This window comes from Staurois parvus, unplaced genomic scaffold, assembly GCF_062004578.1.
Source record: "Staurois parvus isolate SC_StPar_1 unplaced genomic scaffold, SC_StPar_1.0 ptg000078l, whole genome shotgun sequence".
NCBI classification, from domain to species: Eukaryota; Metazoa; Chordata; class Amphibia; order Anura; family Ranidae; genus Staurois; species Staurois parvus.
In genome coordinates this window covers 11,790,543-11,811,780 of record NW_028317874.1, presented here as the reverse complement: position 1 = coordinate 11,811,780, position 21,238 = coordinate 11,790,543, and the positions used below count along the sequence as shown (strand labels likewise).

Genomic DNA, 21,238 nt, shown 5'->3' with positions numbered 1-21,238 from the left:
AATTAGAGCAGGGCATGTTCTTACGGTGTTAGAGCTGCCCAACACAATGTACTTAAACCTATGTACAAACACATGTGCACTGTGTTGTGATGTGAATGGACCCTTATTGCACTACAATATCAGAGGGTTTTTTTGTTGGTCTGGTAGAAGAAAATCTGTGAAAACAAACATTGCCCCTTTAATAAATCAAAAACAGACTAGAGACTTAACAGATAGTAAATTATTTTTAGATGACATTATGTGGTGCCTAGCTTAGTTCCCCCTAAAAGGGGATTTTTGCAAGTTGAGTGGACCTTTGTTTCCTTCACTCCTGTCTGAAACACTTTTGTGATCCAAATGCCAAGCATAGCAACACTAAAGGATAAATAAAATGTTATACAGCAGGTTTAGCATTTTATGGAAATGGATGACAATATCACCGACTGAACCAACAGGTGCTCATAAAGGAAATTCTTCAAGAAAGGAGACCATATTCTGTCAAGTGGAAAGGATTTTAAACATCTGTATATTCTTAGTGCAGTGCAGCATTGGCCATAGTATGTGGCAGTATTCTTGATAGAGCTTGATTTTCAGTATACAGCAGGCTGAAGCACAGCTAATCCTGACAACTGTGTAAGGAATGTTCTAAAAGTGAATTATCCCATTCCTTCTGCTTTCCCCATTCAAGTGACTATAATATTTATATGGAATGAATGGAAATCATGGGTACATGAAGAACAAACAAACTATTTCCTAAATAACAGGGAAAGGCATTTGGAACTAGAAGTACATGTGGAAATAGAACCACTTACCATACTGAAATATTCTAAACCTGGTGGGAAGTTTGGGTTAGCTGGAGGTGCCGGCATCCAAGCAGATGGGCCACCTGGCCCTATTGGTTGATTTTGCACAGGAGGGCCATAGTTAGGTTGACCTGCAAAGCCTGTTGAAATTAAAGTGTACAATTACAGACAATTCAATATCCACCAAAATAAGATTGTTCATCATAGTATATCATCAACGACCTGCTAACCGCCAAAGCTAATGGCCACTATTCAGTGCTCCTACTCCTTGACCTCTCCGTGGCCTTCGACACAGTCGACCACCCCCTCCTCCTCAAAAAACTACACTCCCTCGGCCTCAGAGATTCTGCTCTCTCCTGGCTCTCATCCTACCTGTCACAACGCTCTTTCAGAGTTACCTATAATGCTACCCCCTCACTCCCCCTCTCTGTTGGGGTCCCTCAAGGCTCCGTCATCGGGCCCCTTCTCTTCTCCATCTACACCTCCTCCCTTGGCCAGCTCATACACTCTCACGGCTTCAACTACCACTTATATGCCGACGACACACAAATCTATCTCTCAACCCTCCACCTCACCCCCTCAGTCTCTGCCCGAATCACACACCTACTGAGCGACAGACTGGATGTCGCTCCACTTCCTTAAACTGAACCTCTCCAAAACTGAGTTTCTTGTCTTCCCCCCCAGCCCGGACCCCACCCCCCATTGACTTCATCATGTCCAACAACACCACCATCAAACCCGTCCCGCAGGCCAGAGTACTTTGTGTCATTCTGGACTCCAACCTATCCTTCCAGCCCCAAGTCCAATCTTTAACAAACTCATGCAGACTCCACCTCCGCAACATCGCCAAAATACGCATGTTCCTAACCCCAGAAACCACTAACAGCTCATCCACTCCCTCATCATATCACGACTCGACTACTGCAACTCCCTCCTTACTGGCCTGCCTCGCCGCTGGCAAGCCCCGCTTCAGTCGATCCTGAATACGGCTGCCAGACTTATTTACCTTTCCAACCACTCCATTTACGCCACCCCCCTCTGCCAATCCCTCCACTGGCTTCCGATTGCGCAACGGATCAAATTCAATATCCTAACACTGACGTACAAAGCCGTCCACCATACTGATCCGAACTACATCACCGACCTAATATCCAAGTACCACCCAGCACGCACACTCCGCTCCTCACAAGACCTCCTCTCTAGTTCCCTGGTCTCCTCCTCCCATGCCCGCCACCAGGACTTCTCCAGGGTGTTACCCATCCTCTGGAACTCCCTGCCCCAACCCATCAGATTATCACCTACTCTCTTCTCCTTTAGGCGCACCCTGAAAACCCACCTCTTCATGGAAGCCTACCCCACGCCCTGCTAACTTGCCGACCTCCTCCACTCTTCCTACCACTCCATCCCCCACAGCTTTCTCCTCCTGTGCCACCATCCCCTCCCTCCAAGATTGTAAGCTCGAAAGAGCAGGGCCCTCGATCCCCTCATGTTTTGCATTGTATTGTTATTGTTCTGTCACATGTTCTGTCCCCCTTTGTAATGTACAGCGCTGAGCGAACTATTGGCGCTTTATAAATACTGTATAATAATAATAATATTATTATTATATTTTTTATCCCATAACAAAATTTTTTTATTGTAGTCATGTTTTAAATTTTAGCCATGAGTTCAATAGGCGTTTAGTACCAAGTATAAACAAACATTTAATTTTTTTTTAAAGCTTGATAAAAAAAAACAAAAAAAACCCCACAAAAGTCTGTCTTACAACTGCAGAAGAGATTAGCTAGTGGGACAGTAAAATACAGTCAGTTTATCTACAGAGTGGCAGTTATACAAGCACAGTATACTGTGAAAGTAGTCTAATGTGGGAAATGTCCTATTATGTTATATTCTCACAAATTTATTAGTGCATGAATTCTAAATTTACTTCATAGCATTTTAATTTTTTTCCAGTGCCCATGTGTACCAAGCATGAACTGTCCAACCATAAAACTACTGACAAACAAAAGCTTAGCAGTGAGGCATTGACAAAACAGGAACTGTTAGTCATTAGTTGTCAAGTGTAACCCTTGACAGTTTTGTATTAACAGAAAATAAATCCCATTTTTAATTTTATTCAAATCGGGAGTTATTCTACTCAATATAGACAGCAGGTCCTCTAGCAGCAACATTCTCACATGTCAATATTATACATAAGTAATCCATTTCATGAGTCTCCATTTCCCATTGAAGACATTTCCAATGAAACATTTTTTTCTTCACTCTTGATTAGGAGGGTCAGGAAATCTTCCCATGAAAAGCATAACCTAATGCATTGCTGCATGTATCCATTACAAGACCTCCTCTCAGGGAAAAGGTTAGCCAATTATGGTGCTTTTCTTTTTGTCCATTAAAGTCATTAGCTTGTAAAAGCACAGCACTATCACAGTCCAAATAGATAAGATTACGGTTTTACAACCACAAATTTGGTCTTGGAGTGTGCCCTACATTTACAATTGTATTGAGATGGAAGAGAAAAGAGAAAAAAAACCAAACAACAACACACACAAGTTGTTGTAAACATGTAATTACTATTTCGGCCTGAAGCAAACTTACATTTTGCAATACGCCGAACTATGAAAGTGTTGCAGGATTTGTTATTATACAGTATTTATAAAGTGCCAATAGTTCGCTCAGCGCTGTACATTCCCGCTTATTGTAGATTAGGACAACTACCTGAAACCAACATGGATATTAAGACGAATGCTGCAGGAAAGTCCTTGCACATCTGACTGCAAGACTGGTATTTTCATCTGCCAGGCCCATCAACACAGGTTCACTCAAGCAAAAAAAGGTTTGTAGGATTGACATGACTTAAAGGTAAAACAAAAAACACCAAAAAAACCACACACACACACACACACACACACACACACACACACACACACACACACGATATGGATGGGGGAAACCTAGCTGCTGAGTTATTCTGACAATTGAGAGACTTCCCCACAGTAAAAATACAGTATACTCAGTGCTATCAGCTATAGACAATCAGGAAAAACCCAACAGGGTGGCAGTACAGAAGTTGATCAGTACAACTAGCCTGCCTACACAGGAGTTGAAATTTGTCTGGTCCCTGCTGAACTGGAGAAATTTCGATCTCTATATGCCCAGCTTAAGAGTTCCCTCTGCTGACACACAGGGGTAGCTTGTTCACCAGCCTATTAAACCTGTACAAAATGTTTACAGGATGCAAGACTTCTTACTGGAAACACAGGTGATCTGAAAGCCAAAAACTGGTCCTATATTTTTTCCCTCCATCAAACTGCATTCCCCAAATAAAAATGAATATGAAAAGGATTTTATACATGCTTGCGATGCCCAAACCTATTAAATTATAGTGCAATAGAAAGTTTTCATCCCCAATTAATGTATGAAAAACACACGATTTCCTCTCATCAATATACTTGCAGGGTTTTCCTGGGCATGCTTCGTTGCATTATGAAGCAGTCCCATCCAGGCCAACTATATATTCTTGGCATATGTCCTTCATAGGTTACTAAGCCTTTGAATTTTTCTTTTATCCCAAATAAAAGTTACATAGCAACACCCACCTTGGTATCCACCTGGGGGAAGTTGTTGATATCCATATGGAGAGGGCATGCCTGGTCCTGCATTTGGAGGAGGGTAATATCCCTGCGGTGCATTGGGATATCCTGCAGCTGGGCCCATTCCAGCCTGATAGTTGTGTCCTGAATTTCCATCATATCCATAGTTTCCATCTAAACCAGACATAGGAAACAAGTTTTAACCATTTTTTTTCCCTATATGACCATGTAGTAGTACACAATTACTTAAAAACAGGTAATTGCAGAACTGAGTACTGCAATAAAGTAGATATCTAACAATTTCAAAATATATAGGGTAAAACAAATGCATTTCCAGCTTAATAAACTACTTTTGCAATATATTTCTACTAGAGATTGTAATCAGTTATGTAACTTTTACTAAAATTGGTACATTTCTAGGAATTTTTTTTTTAAATAACCCACCCATACAGGGTTTATACATGTATTATTATACAGGATTTATATAGCGCCAACAGTTTGCTCAGCGCTTTAAAATACAAGTATATACTTTAATGTATTTTTCTGTATGTAGTCTATTTTTCAAAAGGGTGGCCTTTGGCTGGACCACTCCAAAAAGGCACATCTTCTTCTGAAGCCACTCTGTGATAAAATTCTGCCTAAAATTCAATTGAAGTAGGGTAAATCTGACACTGCTCAGTTCCAGTACATCAGTGTATGTAAATCTCAAAAATTAACCTCACATTTGCCACCTTTGGTCTTTTAAAGTGGTTGTAATGGGTGAAGGTTTTTTTTACCTTCATGCTTTCTATACTTATCTGAGCCCAATTTTGATCCAGCGCTGCACAAGAGTAGGAGCTTTCCTGTGTCTCTCTCTCCTAATTGGCTGAGACACAACAGCAAGAGCCATTGGCTTCCGCTGTTGTTAATCACAGCCAATGAGGAGGGAGCGGGCAAGGGCAGGACTGAGCCAAGCTCTCTGTGTCCCATAGAGTCAGAGCCAGCTCAGGAGCAAGTAGGCATGAGTGCCTTTAAGCAAGTGGTTTGCTCTGGGGGCAATCAGCAAGGGGAAAGTGCCAGAAGTGCCAGTGGGACCTAAAAAACGAGGAGGATCAGGGATGCTCTGTGAAAAACCATTGCACTGAAAGATGGCAAGTATGATGTGATTATTTTAAATTAAAAAAAAAAAAAACCCCACAAACCAACAACATGGGCATGCTGGAAAAACAGCATCTGACCGGCATTGGATCAATCCTGGCAGCCAATGGCTGCAAGTGCTCATCAGTGTTCTGGCAAGAAGGGGAGAGGGGCAGTCCCTTCATCAGAGCGCAAGAGATACAGTGAGGGAGATCGCCTCACTAACATTGCTTGTATTTGTATGGCATTCTCTCGTTTTTTGTTTTTTTCTTCGTTCAGACCAGTGGGTTTAGAAGGAGAATACTCTTCTTATAAACCTTGCAATGCATTTTCATTTTAAATGCCATCCAACTAAAATATTTTCACCTTAATTCTTTGCATTGCTGCTCAAGGACCTTACAGAGCAGTCAACAACAGCACAATTTACAGGAGTACACTTGACAGTTTTTTAGATTTTGAGTGATGAAGGGTTAGAACTAGAACCATCGTTAGAACCATTTTTTTTAGGTTTTTACTACTGAGAGATTCACTCTCTCTAAATTGTCTCAAGTACGCCGAGGGGAATGAAAGTAAGGTTAAATTCAAAATTCTGAGTAGCCACCAGAACTGGAACACAGTGGAAATCTTCCAATGGGAACACTTGTTCCTGTGACAACTGAAAAATTATCCTCTCACTTCCTGACGAGTCCACGGGACAGGAAGTGGATGGAAATCTCTCCAATAACACAGATAGCAAAAAAACAAACAAAAAAATCCCATACGGTGGTTTAAAGCCTGCCCTACTCTACCTGTTCATCCAGTAAGGTATTCATACCACTCAACTGTGTTACACACCAACTGCTACAATGGTATTAATTAATGGCAAATGTCTGTAAAGGCTTTTATTTATCGAGGTCATGGTATAGCTAGCAGTCACATTCAACTAGATTTGATCTGTAGTGCTGAAGATGTTTAGTAACTTATTATTATTATACAGGATTTATATACAAACCAACAGTTTTCGCAGCACTTTACAATATAAGGGAGACAGTACAATTACAATACATTTCAGTACAGAAGGAATAGGAGGGCCCTGCTCGTGGAGCTTACAATCTAAAGGAAGGGGGAGGTGATACAAAAGGTGATAGCTGCAGGGGATGATCTGGCGGAGGTGATTCAAGTACAGTTCTTAGGTGGAGGTGGGGTAGGCTTCGCTGAAGAAGTGAGTTTTCAAAGATCACCTAAAAAGGCAGACAGGGTGGGGGCTGACCGGACATGCTTTGGTAGGGAGTTCCAGAGGCTCTGAAGAAGTCCTGGAGGTGAGCGTGGGAGGAGGTGATGAGGGAGCTAAAGAGGAGGATATCATGAGAGGAGCGGAGTGGGCGATTTGGGCGATATCTGTGGATAAGGTTGGTGATGTAGCTAAGGGCAGTGTTGTGGATGGCTTTGTAAGCTGTGGATAGTATTTTGAATTTTATACGTTGGGTTAGTGGAAGTCAGTGGAGGGATTGGCAGGGAGGGGCAGCAGTCGCTGATCGGTTGGTAAGGTGTATGAGTCTAGCAGCAGCATTCATAATAGACTGAATGGGGGATAGCCTGTGTAATGGTAGACCAGACCAGTGAGGAGGGAGTTGCAGTAATCGAGGTGGGATTATAACCAAGGTGTGGATAAGTTGTTTTGTGGTGTCATTGGTCAGAAAGGGGCGGATTTTGGAAATGTCCCGGAGGTTGAGGTGGCAGGATTTGGCCAGTGAGTGGATGTGGCGCCCAAAGGAGAGGTCAGAGTCTAGGATTACATCTAGCACCTTGGCATGAGGGGAAGGACCAATGGTTGTGCTGTTGATCTTAATGGTAAGGTCGTGAGTGGGGGATCAGGGAGGAGGAAATATTACAAGCTCAGTTTTTGAAAGATTGCGTTTAAGGTAGTGATGTGACATCCATGCTGATAGGTCGCTTAGTAGATTTGTGATACATGAGGAGATTGAGGGGGTGAGCTGGGGAGTGGAGAGAGAGATCTGGGTGTCATCAGCATAGAGGTGGTATTGGAAGCCATGGGAGGTTATCAGTTGGCCCAGGGAGGAGGTATAGAGAGAAAAAGGAGGGACCCAAGAACAGAACCTTGGGGTACCCCAACAGAAAGAGGAAGCGGAGTGGAGGAGCAGGAGTTGTATGTGACACTGAAAGTGCGCTGAGAAAAGGTAAGAGGAGAACAAGGAGAGAGCAGAGTCACGGAGGCCGATGGAGTGGAGTTTACTGAGGAGGAGCGGGTGGTCGACTGTGTCAAAGGCAACGGAAAGGTCAAGGAGTATGGGTATGGAGTAATGGCCATTGGTTTTAGCAGTTAGTAGGTCATTAGTAAGTTTTAGTAGGGCAGTTTCTGTGGAATGTTGTGGGCAGAAGCGAGACTGTCGGGGATCAAGAAGGTTGTTGTCACTCCCACACTCAAAAGACATGCTGGCCACTCTTCAGGAGGGGGGTGGAGTCTGAACATGGCGGCACAGGAGAGCGGGGAATAGGCACTCTCCGATAGCCTCCCCCACCTACCCTCCCTAAAGTGTTCCGAGGGTCTAACTAGCTGCGCTGGAGGGCTGCTGGAGACTGACCTGGAGAAGGGGGAGAACCCGGCGGTGGTGCGGTGGTCTGTCTGGGAGCGGAGAGTCGAGGCTGCCATTCTCCTGAGGTCTGCCTGCGGTAACCCCGGAGAGAGCGTGGGGTTGCCGGGCGACGAGGAGGAGCGGCGTCACCACGTGGGCTGCCGCGGTGGATAGCTGGGAGAGGGAGAAACCGGCCGGCGTCCTAGGAGGCAGGGGAAGCGCCGACAGTCACTGCAAAGCTGTCCCCAGGGACATCTTGGAGCATAAGCAGAAGAGGAAAAAGTGACCCAAGGGAATCCCCTGGAAGAGGAGGACACGGTCGCAGGAGACAGGGCAATCCAGGACTGCAACTTGGAAGCTGCTCCATAGAGGAGGGTGAGTGAGAGCTGTTGGTCTCCCTATGAGATAGCTTTTCAGACTGTGTTATAGGCTATCTGATATCCAGCATAAGAAACAAGAAGGGGGTTCCCAGAGAGGGTCTGAAGGATTGGAAGAAAGAAGTGACAGTTTAAATATATACCCCAGAGTCTTAAAAAGCCTTAAAAATCCTATATGTGACATGAAAAAAAAAAATAGTAAAGGAAATCTGCCCAAGAACTTCAAACTGGAACGATAAAAAATATTTACGTCGCAGGGGAAATTGACTCCAGTAAGATCCCAGAAAATAAGTGAAAGGAGTGAACTGGAAATAAGCTTAGATAATAGCCCAAGATCTTCCCTGGGATCAGTTAACAATAGCCAAACAATAGAAGGTATGGAGCTGGGAGAAACAGAAAAAGAACTGCAAATACCAAATAAAAAGGAAATGGCGGAGATGTTTAAAAACTTGGAAAAATCTATAAAGCAAGAGATGGGGATAATTCGGAAAGAAATGGGACAGTTGTTAACCAGAGTGGAAGAAACGAAGGAAACAGTTAAATACCATACACAAATTATCCCAAAACTAGAGAAATTGATAATAGATACCCGGAAGGAACAAAAAAGACTGCTTTATATGATGGAGGATCAAGAAAATAGGGAAAGGAGAAATAATATTAGAATAAGAGGAGTCCCAGAGCTGTTACAGGGGGAAGATTTAAAGGAGACCACATGCAAAATTTTGAACTCCATAATGGATAGATCTGGTGCAGAGACATTTAAATTGGATGGCGTGTACTGGATAGGAAAGACCCAACAAGAAAAAGACCCACAAAAATCAAGAGATATAATCGTTCAATTCCATAATTATAGAGATAAAGATGAGATATGGAAGAAGATTAAAGGAAGAACAAATATCAAATATGGAGGGAAAAATATTCAAATCTTTGCAGGCATAGCAGCTGAGACATTGAGAAGAAAGAGGTCATTGAAACCATTATTGGAATTGTTGACGAAACAGAATGTGCAATATAGATGGGGTCGTTCAGCATGTTTAATCGGTTGGAGAGATGGAGTCACAGCATTTTTGAGATCCCCTGAAGATATGAGAGACTTCTGTAATAAATTTGAACTGCAGAGAATAGAGATCCCGGGATGGGAAGAGGAGGAGGGAGAGTCATATATGTTGGGAAAAGAGGAATGGCAGCTAGTTAGAAGAGAAAATAGAGAGCATATAGATAGAGGGTCACTGGGGAGGAGGGGGGGGGGAAGGTGAGAGGTACATGGACGGAGCTGAGCCCCCAGGTTGGAATCAAAAGTGGGACTTTTTTTCCACAAATGATTCATAGGCAAACAAAAAGCCTAACAGGGAAGAGGGGGGAGGGGAGGGGCATCCATGGAGGGGTGGGACCCTCAAAAGATGAATAGACAAATGGAAAGCCTAAACAAGGGAGGGATGGGAGAGGGAGGGAGGGGAGGGAGGGGAGGTGGAGGGAGGGACAAGGGGGTGGATGGGAGGGAGAGAATTGGGGAGGGAGTTTTAAAACTGACATCTTGTATGAGAGAAGAGGTATAAGGAAGGGGAAGAGGAAAGGAATTGGTAAAATAGGAAGAAGACAAATAAAATATGGAGGAAATACGGTTTGTAACCCATAATGTAAATGGATTAAATTGCCCAGGTAAAAGATTTAGACTATATAGAGAATTACAGCATAGAGAGGCCTCAGTTGTCTTTTTGCAGGAAACACATCTAGAGTTAAAAAAAAAACATTAAGCTGAACTCTAAACAACACCCGACATGGTATTATGCAGATTGCCCAGTTAAGAGAGCGAAGGGTGTGGCTATAGGATTTGCAAAAAACATTAGGTTTGAATTGGAGGATATAAAGACGGACCCGGAGGGGAGGTTTTTGTTCTTGAAAGGTAAACTGCAGGACATTGAGTGTACGCTCGCAAACATATATTGCCCTAATAGGAAGCCGGAGATGTTTTTGAAAGAGGTTATGAGAAGATTGATGGACTTCGGAAAGGGATATTTAATAGTGGCGGGAGACTTTAATATATGTATGGATCCACAAATAGATACAACATCTATAGTGCAGAGAGGGGGAAATAGGTCGATGGGATTACTGAAAAAGGTGATGAAAGAGTGCCAACTGGTGGATAGCTGGAGAATTGTCAACATGAGAGATAGAGATTACACTTTTTTCTCTAGTGTACATAGGACATACTCTAGATTGGACTATATATTGGTGGACCACCGACTCGTTGAGTATTTGGTTAGGGTAAAAATAGAAGCAATGACTTTTTCGGATCATGCACCTGTAGTAATGAAATTAAGATGGGGAGGGAAGTTGTCAGGAGGCCTATCATGGAGGTTGAATGAGGCACTCCTCACGGACCAAGATACCGACCGGAAGATCAGAGAGGAGATAGAGAGGTTCTTTGAGGAAAATTAAACAGGGGATGTATCACTAGCTACAGTGTGGGAGGCACATAAAGCATATATAAGAGGAATCCTTATTGCGATTGGGGCAAAGAAAAAAAGGGAAAGGCGAGAGAAGATTAGTGGGCTTTTGAAGGAAATAGCTGAAATGGAACTCCTACATAAAAACAACATAAGGAAAGAGATGGAGCAAAGAGTGATAAAAAAGAGGGAAGAATTAGAGAAAGTAATGGAAGAAAAAATGAGAACTTTTAATAAGATCATTCGGGAAAGATATAGATGGGGAGATAGATCGGGAAAATATCTGATGAGAGCCTTGAGAAGAAAGAAGAATAGGAACTACATAGATAAAATAAAAAACTCCAAAGGAGAGTTAGTCCATTCAACCAAAGACATTGCAAAGGTATTTAAAGATTACTACAGTAAATTATATAATATTACCCCCAAGGATGCTATAAATAAAGATAAAATGGTAAATATTGAAAAAAGAAGGAATTATTTAAGAAATGCAGGATTACCAAAATTAAGTGAAGAACTATTAAACTCCTTAGAATCTGAAATGACACAGGAAGAATTAAAAATAGCATTAAAAAGCTTTATGGCGGGAAAAAGCCCTGGCCCAGACGGGTATACCGTGAGGTATTATAAAAAATATAGTGACTTACTGCTACCTAAGTTAAAGATATATATATGGACGCGTTGGGGGGAGAGATGGAGATGAGACAGGAATCCCTACTTGCACAGGTGGTCCTAATATATAAGGAAGGTAAAGATATAACCCAGTGCTCAAGTTATAGACCGATATCGCTATTGAACATAGACACGAAGTTGTATGCAAAAGTATTGGCGAATAGGTTAAAAGATCTGATGCCAGATTGGATACATGGAGACCAGGTGGGTTTTGTTAGAGGAAGAGAGGGTCGAGATAATGGGTTGAGATCCCTGCTGCTTATACAGAAAAGTAAAAGGAAAAAAATCCAGTGGTGCTGCTCTCGATAGATGCGGAGAAGGCGTTTGACAGGGTTAACTGGAGCTTCATGATGGACACAGAGGTCCTGGGATTGGGTAATAGGATGAGAAAGTGGATTGGAAAGTTGTATGAAGGACCGTCCGCGATGGTAATGGTAAATGGAGAGAGATCAGAGATTTTTTCGATGTCAAATGGAACCAGACAGGGCTGCCCACTTTCCCCACTGTTGTTTGTTCTATCTTTGGAACCCCTGTTATCAATAATTAGGAAAAACATAGATATAAGGGGAATTAATGTAGGAAAGACAGAACATAAAAGATAGCCGCTTTTGCGTACGATTTATTATTCTATGTTGGTAACCCTAGGATAACACTTCCTAACCTAATGAAAACACTGAAGGAATATGGGGAAATGTCAAATCTAAAAATTAACCCGAGCAAAACAGAGATATTAAATATAAATCTTCCAAGGCTTGAAAAAGAGAAGATACAGAGAGAATTTCCCTTTATATGGAAAGATAGAGAAATAAAGTACCTGGGAGTAAAACTTACTCCCTCACAGAAAAGTCTTTATAAAGCTAATTATATCCCATTGTTAAACGAGATCAGGGAGAAATTGAAGAAAGTTGGTGGAGGAAATCCTTCCTGGCTAGGTCGCATTAACCTGATAAAAATGGTAATTGTCCCTAAGATACTGTATAAATTCCAGATGATTCCCATTAATCTTCCAGAGGTGTATTTTAGGACAATCAAGCGAATGGTAACAAAATATATATCGAAAAATAAAAAACCTAGGCTATCATATGAAGTGCTAAGTAGAAATAAAGAAAAAGGGGGGTTGGGAGTACCGGATTTTAAAAGATACCATAGGGCAGTTATCTTAGCAAGAATTTTTGATTGGACACATAACTCAAGGAGTAAACATTGGGTCACAATAGAAAATACACTTAGTAGAAAGGATTTGAGTAGGAGTGTATGGGTGCCAGCACAGTTTAGAGAATTAGAGGAGAGCACGAGTATATACACGAAGATTGTAATAAGGGAGTGGGATAAAATGCACAAACAGAGGAAATGGGATTTCAATTCATTGTTAATGCCACTAAGAAATTCAGAGTTTTTTCCCCCAGGTAAAGAGGAAATTACAGGCAGATGGATTATGAATGAAGATGTTCAGTTGAGAGATGTAATGGAGGGGGTAAACTTAAGAACACTGGAGGATCTGAAAAGGGAAGAGGGAAAGATTTTCACTAAGATAGATATATGGAGGTATAATCAACTGAAACAAATTTGTAGAGAAATTGACGAAGCCCCTTAGAACCAGGAAAGAGTGGAATGAATTCGAGAAATACTTAGAAGCTCGAGGTGACGGGAAACACAGCACAGCCAAAGCATATAAAGCTCTCACGGATTTAGATAGTAAGTTAAAATTAAAGTATATAGAAAAATGGGAAAGGGATTTAGGAGTGGAGTGGGAAGAGCACACACAGAGGAAAATATATAGAATGGTACACGAAAATATTAGTATGCGTGAGGTGGAAATGAACTTCAAATGTTTGATAAGGTGGTATGTCACACCGATGATAGAGCACAAGATGAGTGAAGAGAAACAACCTTGGTGTTGGCGAGGGTGTGGAGGGTTGGGCACGATGTACCACATATGGTGGGAATGTTTAAAAATACAAGAATATTGGAAAAAAGTTATAAATCAAATTAGGATTATTACTGGAATGGAGATCGGATTGGACCCTGAAACCTGCCTTTTTCATAATTCAATAATATCTGGAAATAAATATAAAGAGCTGGGTATATGGGGCTACCTAAATGCAGCAAAAAGTTTGATTCCCAGGTTTTGGCGCAAAGTTGAGGCACCGAGAGAAGAGGATTGGATGAATAGAGTGGACCAGATTGCTAGATTGGAAAAACTTTATTATACACAGGAAGATAGAATGGTGGCATATTATAGGAAATGGGATAAATGGGACGAGTTTAAGGTAAAGGTAAAAGAAGGTACTGAGTAAATAAACGTAAAGAAAAAAGAAGGAAAGAACGAGAAGAGAGGAGGGAAGAAGGGGAAGGGAAGAAGAAAGGGAGAAGATACAGTAATTTGTCTCTTTTCTTCTTCTGTCTTTCAAATCTTTGTATCCAGAGGATGTGAGATATTAGTCGAGTAGATAGATGTCAGGGGTTTAAAGAAATGGGGTGGGGTGGAGGGTGGGAGTAATGGGCAGAAAATGATACGAAATAAGTGTTTTACGAGAGTTTGTGATGTTGTATTTTTATTGTGGAATTTTGTATTGGTATATTTGAAAATGAATAAATATTTAAATTTAAAAAAAAAGAAGGTTGTTGTCGGTGAGGTAGCAGTTCATACGGTTGTGAACAAGGCGCTCGAGAAGCTTGGAGACAAACGGGATCAGGGAGATGGGTCTTAAGTTATTCAAACAGATGGGGTCCAATGAGGGTTTTTTTTGAGGATGTGGGTAACCAGTGCATGTTTGAGGGGGGAGGGAAAGGTGCCCATGGAGAGTGAGAGGTTGAAGATGTGGGTTAGAGAGTTTAGGATAGAGCAGGAAGGAGGCTGCAACAGTCATGAAGGGACAGGATCCAGGGGACAGGTGGTGAAGTGGGCCTTGGAAAGAAGTTCGGTAACTTCCTTGGTGGTAACAGGGTCGAAGGAGGAGAGTGTAGAGTTTGGTGTTGGGCCTGGTATGTTGGTTAGAGGAGGAAGCTTGCCACTGGAGATCTCATCATGAATTCTGTCAATCTTCATCTTGAAGTGACTGGCAATCTCCTGTGCAGTAAGTAAGTTGGTGGGTGGAGGCAGTGGGGGTGGAGTAAGGAATTAAGGGTAGAGAAGAGATAGAATAACTTTTCTAAACACTCATTGAAGACGTGGATTTGATAAGTACTCAAACATTTATATCCACATTGGATCAAGTTGTTGGTATAGCAGTCGTACCCACAGAGATGGATGCTGTTCAACCATTTTGCTCCAACCCTCCATCTTGTAGATCTCTCTTCCCCTCTTTGCTCATCCCCCTACCTCGCTGTGGGGTGACATGTGGCCTGAGTGATGGCAGAGGTCACAGGCAGCCAAAGCACAGCAGAGGGCTCTGAGCTATAAAACCCCCAATGGAGCTGGGGTCTAGCTGTCTGCTAAATGTGCAATCTGGGATATCGTAAAAGCGTAAACCAAGCCCTTCACTGAGTTCAAAGACATTCCAGAGAAGTAATAAACTAGACACCATATTCAAAATCCAATTTCCCCCCTATGATTTCATATCTTGGAATATGAGGGACTTACACAAAAAACAGGCATATCTTCAGATTGGTCACGTTGAGACAAATCGTTTGGTATATTACCTTCCCTAGCTGAGATCAACAGGAGAGCAGAAAATAAAATCTCCTTAATCATCCTAGCAGGTATGTTAGGGCCAAAATATAAGCTAGGGTAGTTTCTGGTTATAACTTAGGTCTCCACCTACACCTCCCTAAATAAGGCAATTGGTTCTCTGTTGCAAGGAGACACCCTGCGGAGATCCTAGAAAAAGGCTGTTATGCTTAGAGTGGGGTGGGTGAGAGAAACATCGTAACTGACAGTGCGAGACAAGAAATCCTTTTTGAGCTCATAAGACTTGAAACTGCTTAAACCAAGGCTGATTGGCGAGTACTTTAATCCTTTAAACTCCCGGTTTCTCTTTGCTGTGCTATTGTACTCTGTATATTTATATACAGTGAGGAACAGAAGTATTTGAACACCCTGTAATTTTGCAAGTTCTCCCACTTAGAGTGGGAGTGCACCTACAATGTGAATTTCACACCCCTCCATGATTTCTGAGAGACAGAATTAAAAAAAAAAATAAAAAAAATAATTCAGGAAATCACATTGTACGATTTTTAAAAAATTTGTCTTGCACTGCTGAACATAAATATTTGAACACCTAAGAAACAGCAAGAATTCTGGCTCTCAAAGACCTGTTACTGTGCCTTTAAAAAGTCCACCTCTACTCCACTCAATCTAACTTAGTAGCACCTGTCTGAGCTCTTTAAAGACACCTGTCTACCCCACAGTCAGACGCCAACTACTACCATGGGCAAGACCGAAGAAAACTGTTGTAATTCCTACACCGTTCACCTGATTTGGATGTAAATACCTTCAAATTAAAGCTGACAGTCTGCAGTTAAAACACATTTTGTTTGTTTCATTTCAAATCCATTGTGGTGGTGTATAGAGCCAAAAATGTTAGAATTGTGTCGATGTCCCAATATTTATGGACCTGACTATATATATATATATATATATATATATCACATCTTTGTTCTGCAAATATTTTTATTGCACCCTTTTGACCTTTTAGTATTAAATCTTACTTTCTGAAAGTGCTGGAACTGGTTTCTAACGCCTTTAATGCAAACTATGAATTCCTGCCTCTAAAGAGCGCTACTGTGTGGGTTTAACCCTCTGTGTAACCTGTCTGTGGTGACAGTGGTATACAGAGGATTATTTCAACCATCATAGTGTTATTGCTGATATTGCCGAGTTTCCTCTTTCTCTGTACAAAAAAGATGGTGGCAGTGTGAAGGGTTAATTGCGTAATTAACCTGACCCAAAAACAAACAATCGCTCTCAGGCTGCAGGTACACAGGTTGTGGTCCATTAGCTGGAAATTCTGTGTGCAGGGTGCAGCTGGGCGTGGCATTGTTACGCACGTGACATTTCGGTTTCTAGATTGGCTAGTCCTTCGGTCACGAGTTTGGTGAGAAGGGCAGGGGTCTGACGCCACGATCGTCACAGTTGGTGCTACCTATCACCTTGGAAAGGCAGATGTTATTGTACAAGAACTGAAGTAGTGTACTGACAAGTTTCAAAACGTCTTCAGTATTACAGAACAAAGCCCAGCTGAATGGAACTACTACTATTATTATTATACAGTATTTATAAAGCGCCAATGGTTCACTCAGCGCTGTACATTACAACTAGAGATGAGCGAATCGAAGTATCCGAAGTGGAATTCGAGTCGAATATCGGAAAAATTTCGATTCGTGCCGAATCCGAAAAACAGCCTAATTCGGACGCGCGAATCGAAATTTTTCCGAAAATGGCGGCTGACATGTGCGGCGACGGAGCGGGGATGTCGGGGAAGGCGCGCAGACAAGGCGCGCTGCCCCATAATGCATTCCTCAACGACATGTGATCGCATCAGCCAATCAGCAGCCAGCCAGCCAGCACTGTGTAATGGTCGAGGTATATATAGCGGTCATTTTGGAAATCTTCATTTGCCTGCAGTCATTGAACAGAGGCAGACCGCTCTGTACTAGGGACAGGGACAGAGTTAGGGCCACAGAAACGAGAATTGGGGACAGAGAGAAGTTACTTAGGGACAGAGAACCATTACTCAGGGACACAGACTTGTTAATGAGGGCCACAGAATCGTTATTTAGGGACAAAGAAACGCTAGTTAGGGCCACAGAATTCATACTCAGGGACAGACAGAATTTTCACTCAGTGCCAGAGAATTGTTACTTAGGGCCACAGAAACGTTATTAGGGCCACAGAATTTTTACTCAGGGACAGACAGAATTGTTACTGAGTGCCAGAGAATTGTTACTCAGGGACAGACAGAATTGTTACTGAGTGCCAGAGAATTCTTACTCAGGGCCACAGAATTCATTCTCAGGGACAGACAGAATTGTTACTCAGGGACAGACAGAATTGTTACTGAGTGCCAGAGAATTGTTACTCAGGGACAGACAGAATTGTTACTGAGTGCCAGAGAATTGTTACTCAGGGACAGACAGAATTGTTACTGAGTGCCAGAGAATTGTTACTCAGGGACAGACAGAATTGTTACTGAGTGCCAGAGAATTGTTACTCGCACAGACACAAAATTGTTACTTGCACAGACACAGAATTGTTACTCGCACAGACAGAATTGTTACTCAGGGCCACAGAATTCATACTCAGGGACAGACAGAATTGTTACTGAGTGCCAGAGAATTGTTACTCAGGGACAGACAGAATTGTTACTGAGTGCCAGAGAATTGTTACTCAGGGACAGACAGAATTGTTACTGAGTGCCAGAGAATTGTTACTCAGGGACAGACACAAAATTGTTACTTGCACAGACACAGAATTGTTACTCGCACAGACACAGAATTGTTACTCAGGGCCACAGAATTCATACTCAGGGACAGACAGAATTGTTACTGAGTGCCAGAGAATTGTTACTCAGGGACAGACAGAATTGTTACTGAGTGCCAGAGAATTGTTACTCGCACAGACACAAAATTGTTACTTGCACAGACACAGAATTGTTACTCGCACAGACACAGAATTGTTACTCAGGGCCACAGAATTCATACTCAGGGACAGACAGAATTGTTACTGAGTGCCAGAGAATTGTTACTCAGGGACAGACAGAATTGTTACTGAGTGCCAGAGAATTGTTACTCAGGGACAGACAGAATTGTTACTGAGTGCCAGAGAATTGTTACTCGCACAGACACAAAATTGTTACTTGCACAGACACAGAATTGTTACTCGCACAGACACAGAATTGTTACTCAGGGTTACAGAATTCATACTCAGGGACAGACAGAATTGTTACTGAGTGCCAGAGAATTGTTACTTAGGGACAGACAGAATTGTTACTGAGTGCCAGAGAATTGTTACTCAGGGACAGACAGAATTGTTACTGAGTGCCAGAGAATTGTTACTCGCACAGACACAAAATTGTTACTTGCACAGACACAGAATTGTTACTCGCACAGACACAGAATTGTTACTCAGGGCCACAGAATTCATACTCAGGGACAAACAGAATTGTTACTGAGTGCCAGAGAATTGTTACTCAGGGACAGACAGAATTGTTACTGAGTGCCAGAGAATTGTTACTCAGGGACAGACAGAATTGTTACTGAGTGCCAGAGAATTGTTACTCGCACAGACACAAAATTGTTACTTGCACAGACACAGAATTGTTACTCGCACAGACACAGAATTGTTACTCAGGGCCACAGAATTCATACTCAGGGACAGACAGAATTGTTACTGAGTGCCAGAGAATTGTTACTCAGGGACAGACAGAATTGTTACTGAGTGCCAGAGAATTGTTACTCAGGGACAGACAGAATTGTTACTGAGTGCCAGAGAATTGTTACTCAGGGACAGACAGAATTGTTACTGAGTGCCAGAGAATTGTTACTCAGGGACAGACAGAATTGTTACTGAGTGCCAGAGAATTGTTACTCGCACAGACACAAAATTGTTACTTGCACAGACACAGAATTGTTACTCGCACAGACACAGAATTGTTACTCAGGGCCACAGAATTCATACTCAGGGACAGACAGAATTGTTACTGAGTGCCAGAGAATTGTTACTCAGGGACAGACAGAATTGTTACTGAGTGCCAGAGAATTGTTACTCAGGGACAGACAGAATTGTTACTGAGTGCCAGAGAATTGTTACTCGCACAGACACAAAATTGTTACTTGCACAGACACAGAATTGTTACTCGCACAGACACAGAATTGTTACTGAGTGCCAGAGAATTGTTACTCAGGGACAGACAGAATTGTTACTGAGTGCCAGAGAATTGTTACTCAGGGACAGACAGAATTGTTACTGAGTGCCAGAGAATTGTTACTCAGGGACAGACAGAATTGTTACTGAGTGCCAGAGAATTGTTACTCGCACAGACACAAAATTGTTACTTGCACAGACACAGAATTGTTACTCGCACAGACACAGAATTGTTACTCAGGGCCACAGAATTCATACTCAGGGACAGACAGAATTGTTACTGAGTGCCAGAGAATTGTTACTCAGGGACAGACAGAATTGTTACTGAGTGCCAGAGAATTGTTACTCGCACAGACACAAAATTGTTACTTGCACAGACACAGAATTGTTACTCGCACAGACACAGAATTGTTACTCAGGGCCACAGAATTCATACTCAGGGACAGACAGAATTGTTACTGAGTGCCAGAGAATTGTTACTCAGGGACAGACAGAATTGTTACTGAGTGCCAGAGAATTGTTACTCGCACAGACACAAAATTGTTACTTGCACAGACACAGAATTGTTACTCGCACAGACACAGAATTGTTACTCAGGGCCACAGAATTGTTACTCAGGGCCACAGAATTCATACTCAGGGACAGACAGAATTGTTACTGAGTGCCAGAGAATTGTTACTCAGGGACACCTAATCGTTGAATTAAATAGTATGTCAGACAACATGCAGAGGAGTGGCAGAGGAGGCAATGTTTTAGGAGCGAGCAGACGTGGCAGCAGAGGAAGGGGTCGAGGCAGCAGTATTCGCAGCCAGAGGCCAGTGCTCCCGGTGTCATCCAGCGGTCGTGTCTCCACCGACAACCCTGCCGTCATTGATTGGTTGGCTCGGTCGTCTTCCTCTTCCCAGGTCACCTCTGACACCTACAGCCAACGGTCGGTGGGTACGTCAGACACAACCGTTAGTTGGCATGGCCCGGGAGCAAGCCCACTGAAATCACGTGTCCTCTACCTGCCCCTGTCCTTTGCTGTTCCCTCACCAAGCGAAGTATCGCATGCTGTGGGCTCAGCCCCACTGTACAGTGAGGAAGAGCTAACAGAGGGCGGTCAGGAACGGGGGGAGACATCGGCCTTTTCAGCAGCCAAGCGAACAAGTACTGGCGAGGAGAGTGGCTCGGTAGCCGGTCTAGAGACAGGTCTGTCTCCTGACCCAGACGCAGCCGAGGGGGCTAGTAGTGAGGCGGAGACCCTACTTGATGATGAGGAGGTTGATCGCACTTGGCAGCCTCGTCGTCATCAGGCAATTTCTTCCGCATCATCAGGAGAAGAGGGTGGCAGCTTGGCAGCGAGCAAAACAGTCGGTGGGTTGCCCAGGAGACAGCAGCAGGGTCGCATCAGTGTCAGTGGAGCCAAACGTCCACGGAGTAGAGCACCAGCTCCACTGCAGCCTACCACCACGGCCAGTAGTGGTGCCGGTGCGCACGGAGGAAGTAGCAGTCAGCCAGTGAAGAGTAGCGGGGGCAAAGTTTCCTACTCGGTGGTGTGGCAATTTTTCCTCAAGCCGCCCGAGGAAGTAAACGTAGCCGTATGTCGACTATGTGGCCAGAAATGCAAGCGTGGCCAGGGGGCCCATGTTGGGACTACAGCGTTGCGTCAGCATATGCAGCGTCACCATTCGGTGGCCTGGGAAAACCGTGATAAACATACGGCGGTTCTGCCTGCCCCAGCCCCCGCTCCATCACCCGCTCCATTACTTGCTCCGTCACCCGACGTCGTCAATCGCCCTCTATCAGCCAGTCAAGGCTCCAACACCTCTGCTGAGGGGAGTTGTCGCTCGTTGGCATCTTCCGCTCGTTCAGATGCTCCTTCTCCTGCTACTCCTCTT

At 43.1% G+C, this 21,238-nt stretch overlaps 1 protein-coding gene across 6 annotated transcripts in view; it reads right to left on the bottom strand.

Moving 5' to 3' along the window:
• The window catches only part of LOC149469265 (phospholipid scramblase 2-like), a 136,708-nt gene that overhangs the window by 38,276 nt on the left and 77,194 nt on the right, over positions 1 to 21,238 (bottom strand). For all 6 annotated transcript variants that reach the window (XM_089669540.1, XM_089669543.1, XM_089669541.1 and 3 more), the window contains 2 exons: positions 4,379 to 4,546; positions 792 to 922 (listed from right to left, as the gene is read on the bottom strand). In XM_089669540.1, coding sequence (XP_089525666.1) covers positions 792 to 922; positions 4,379 to 4,546 — 299 coding nt within the window. The remainder of the gene's footprint in view (positions 1 to 791; positions 923 to 4,378; positions 4,547 to 21,238) is intronic.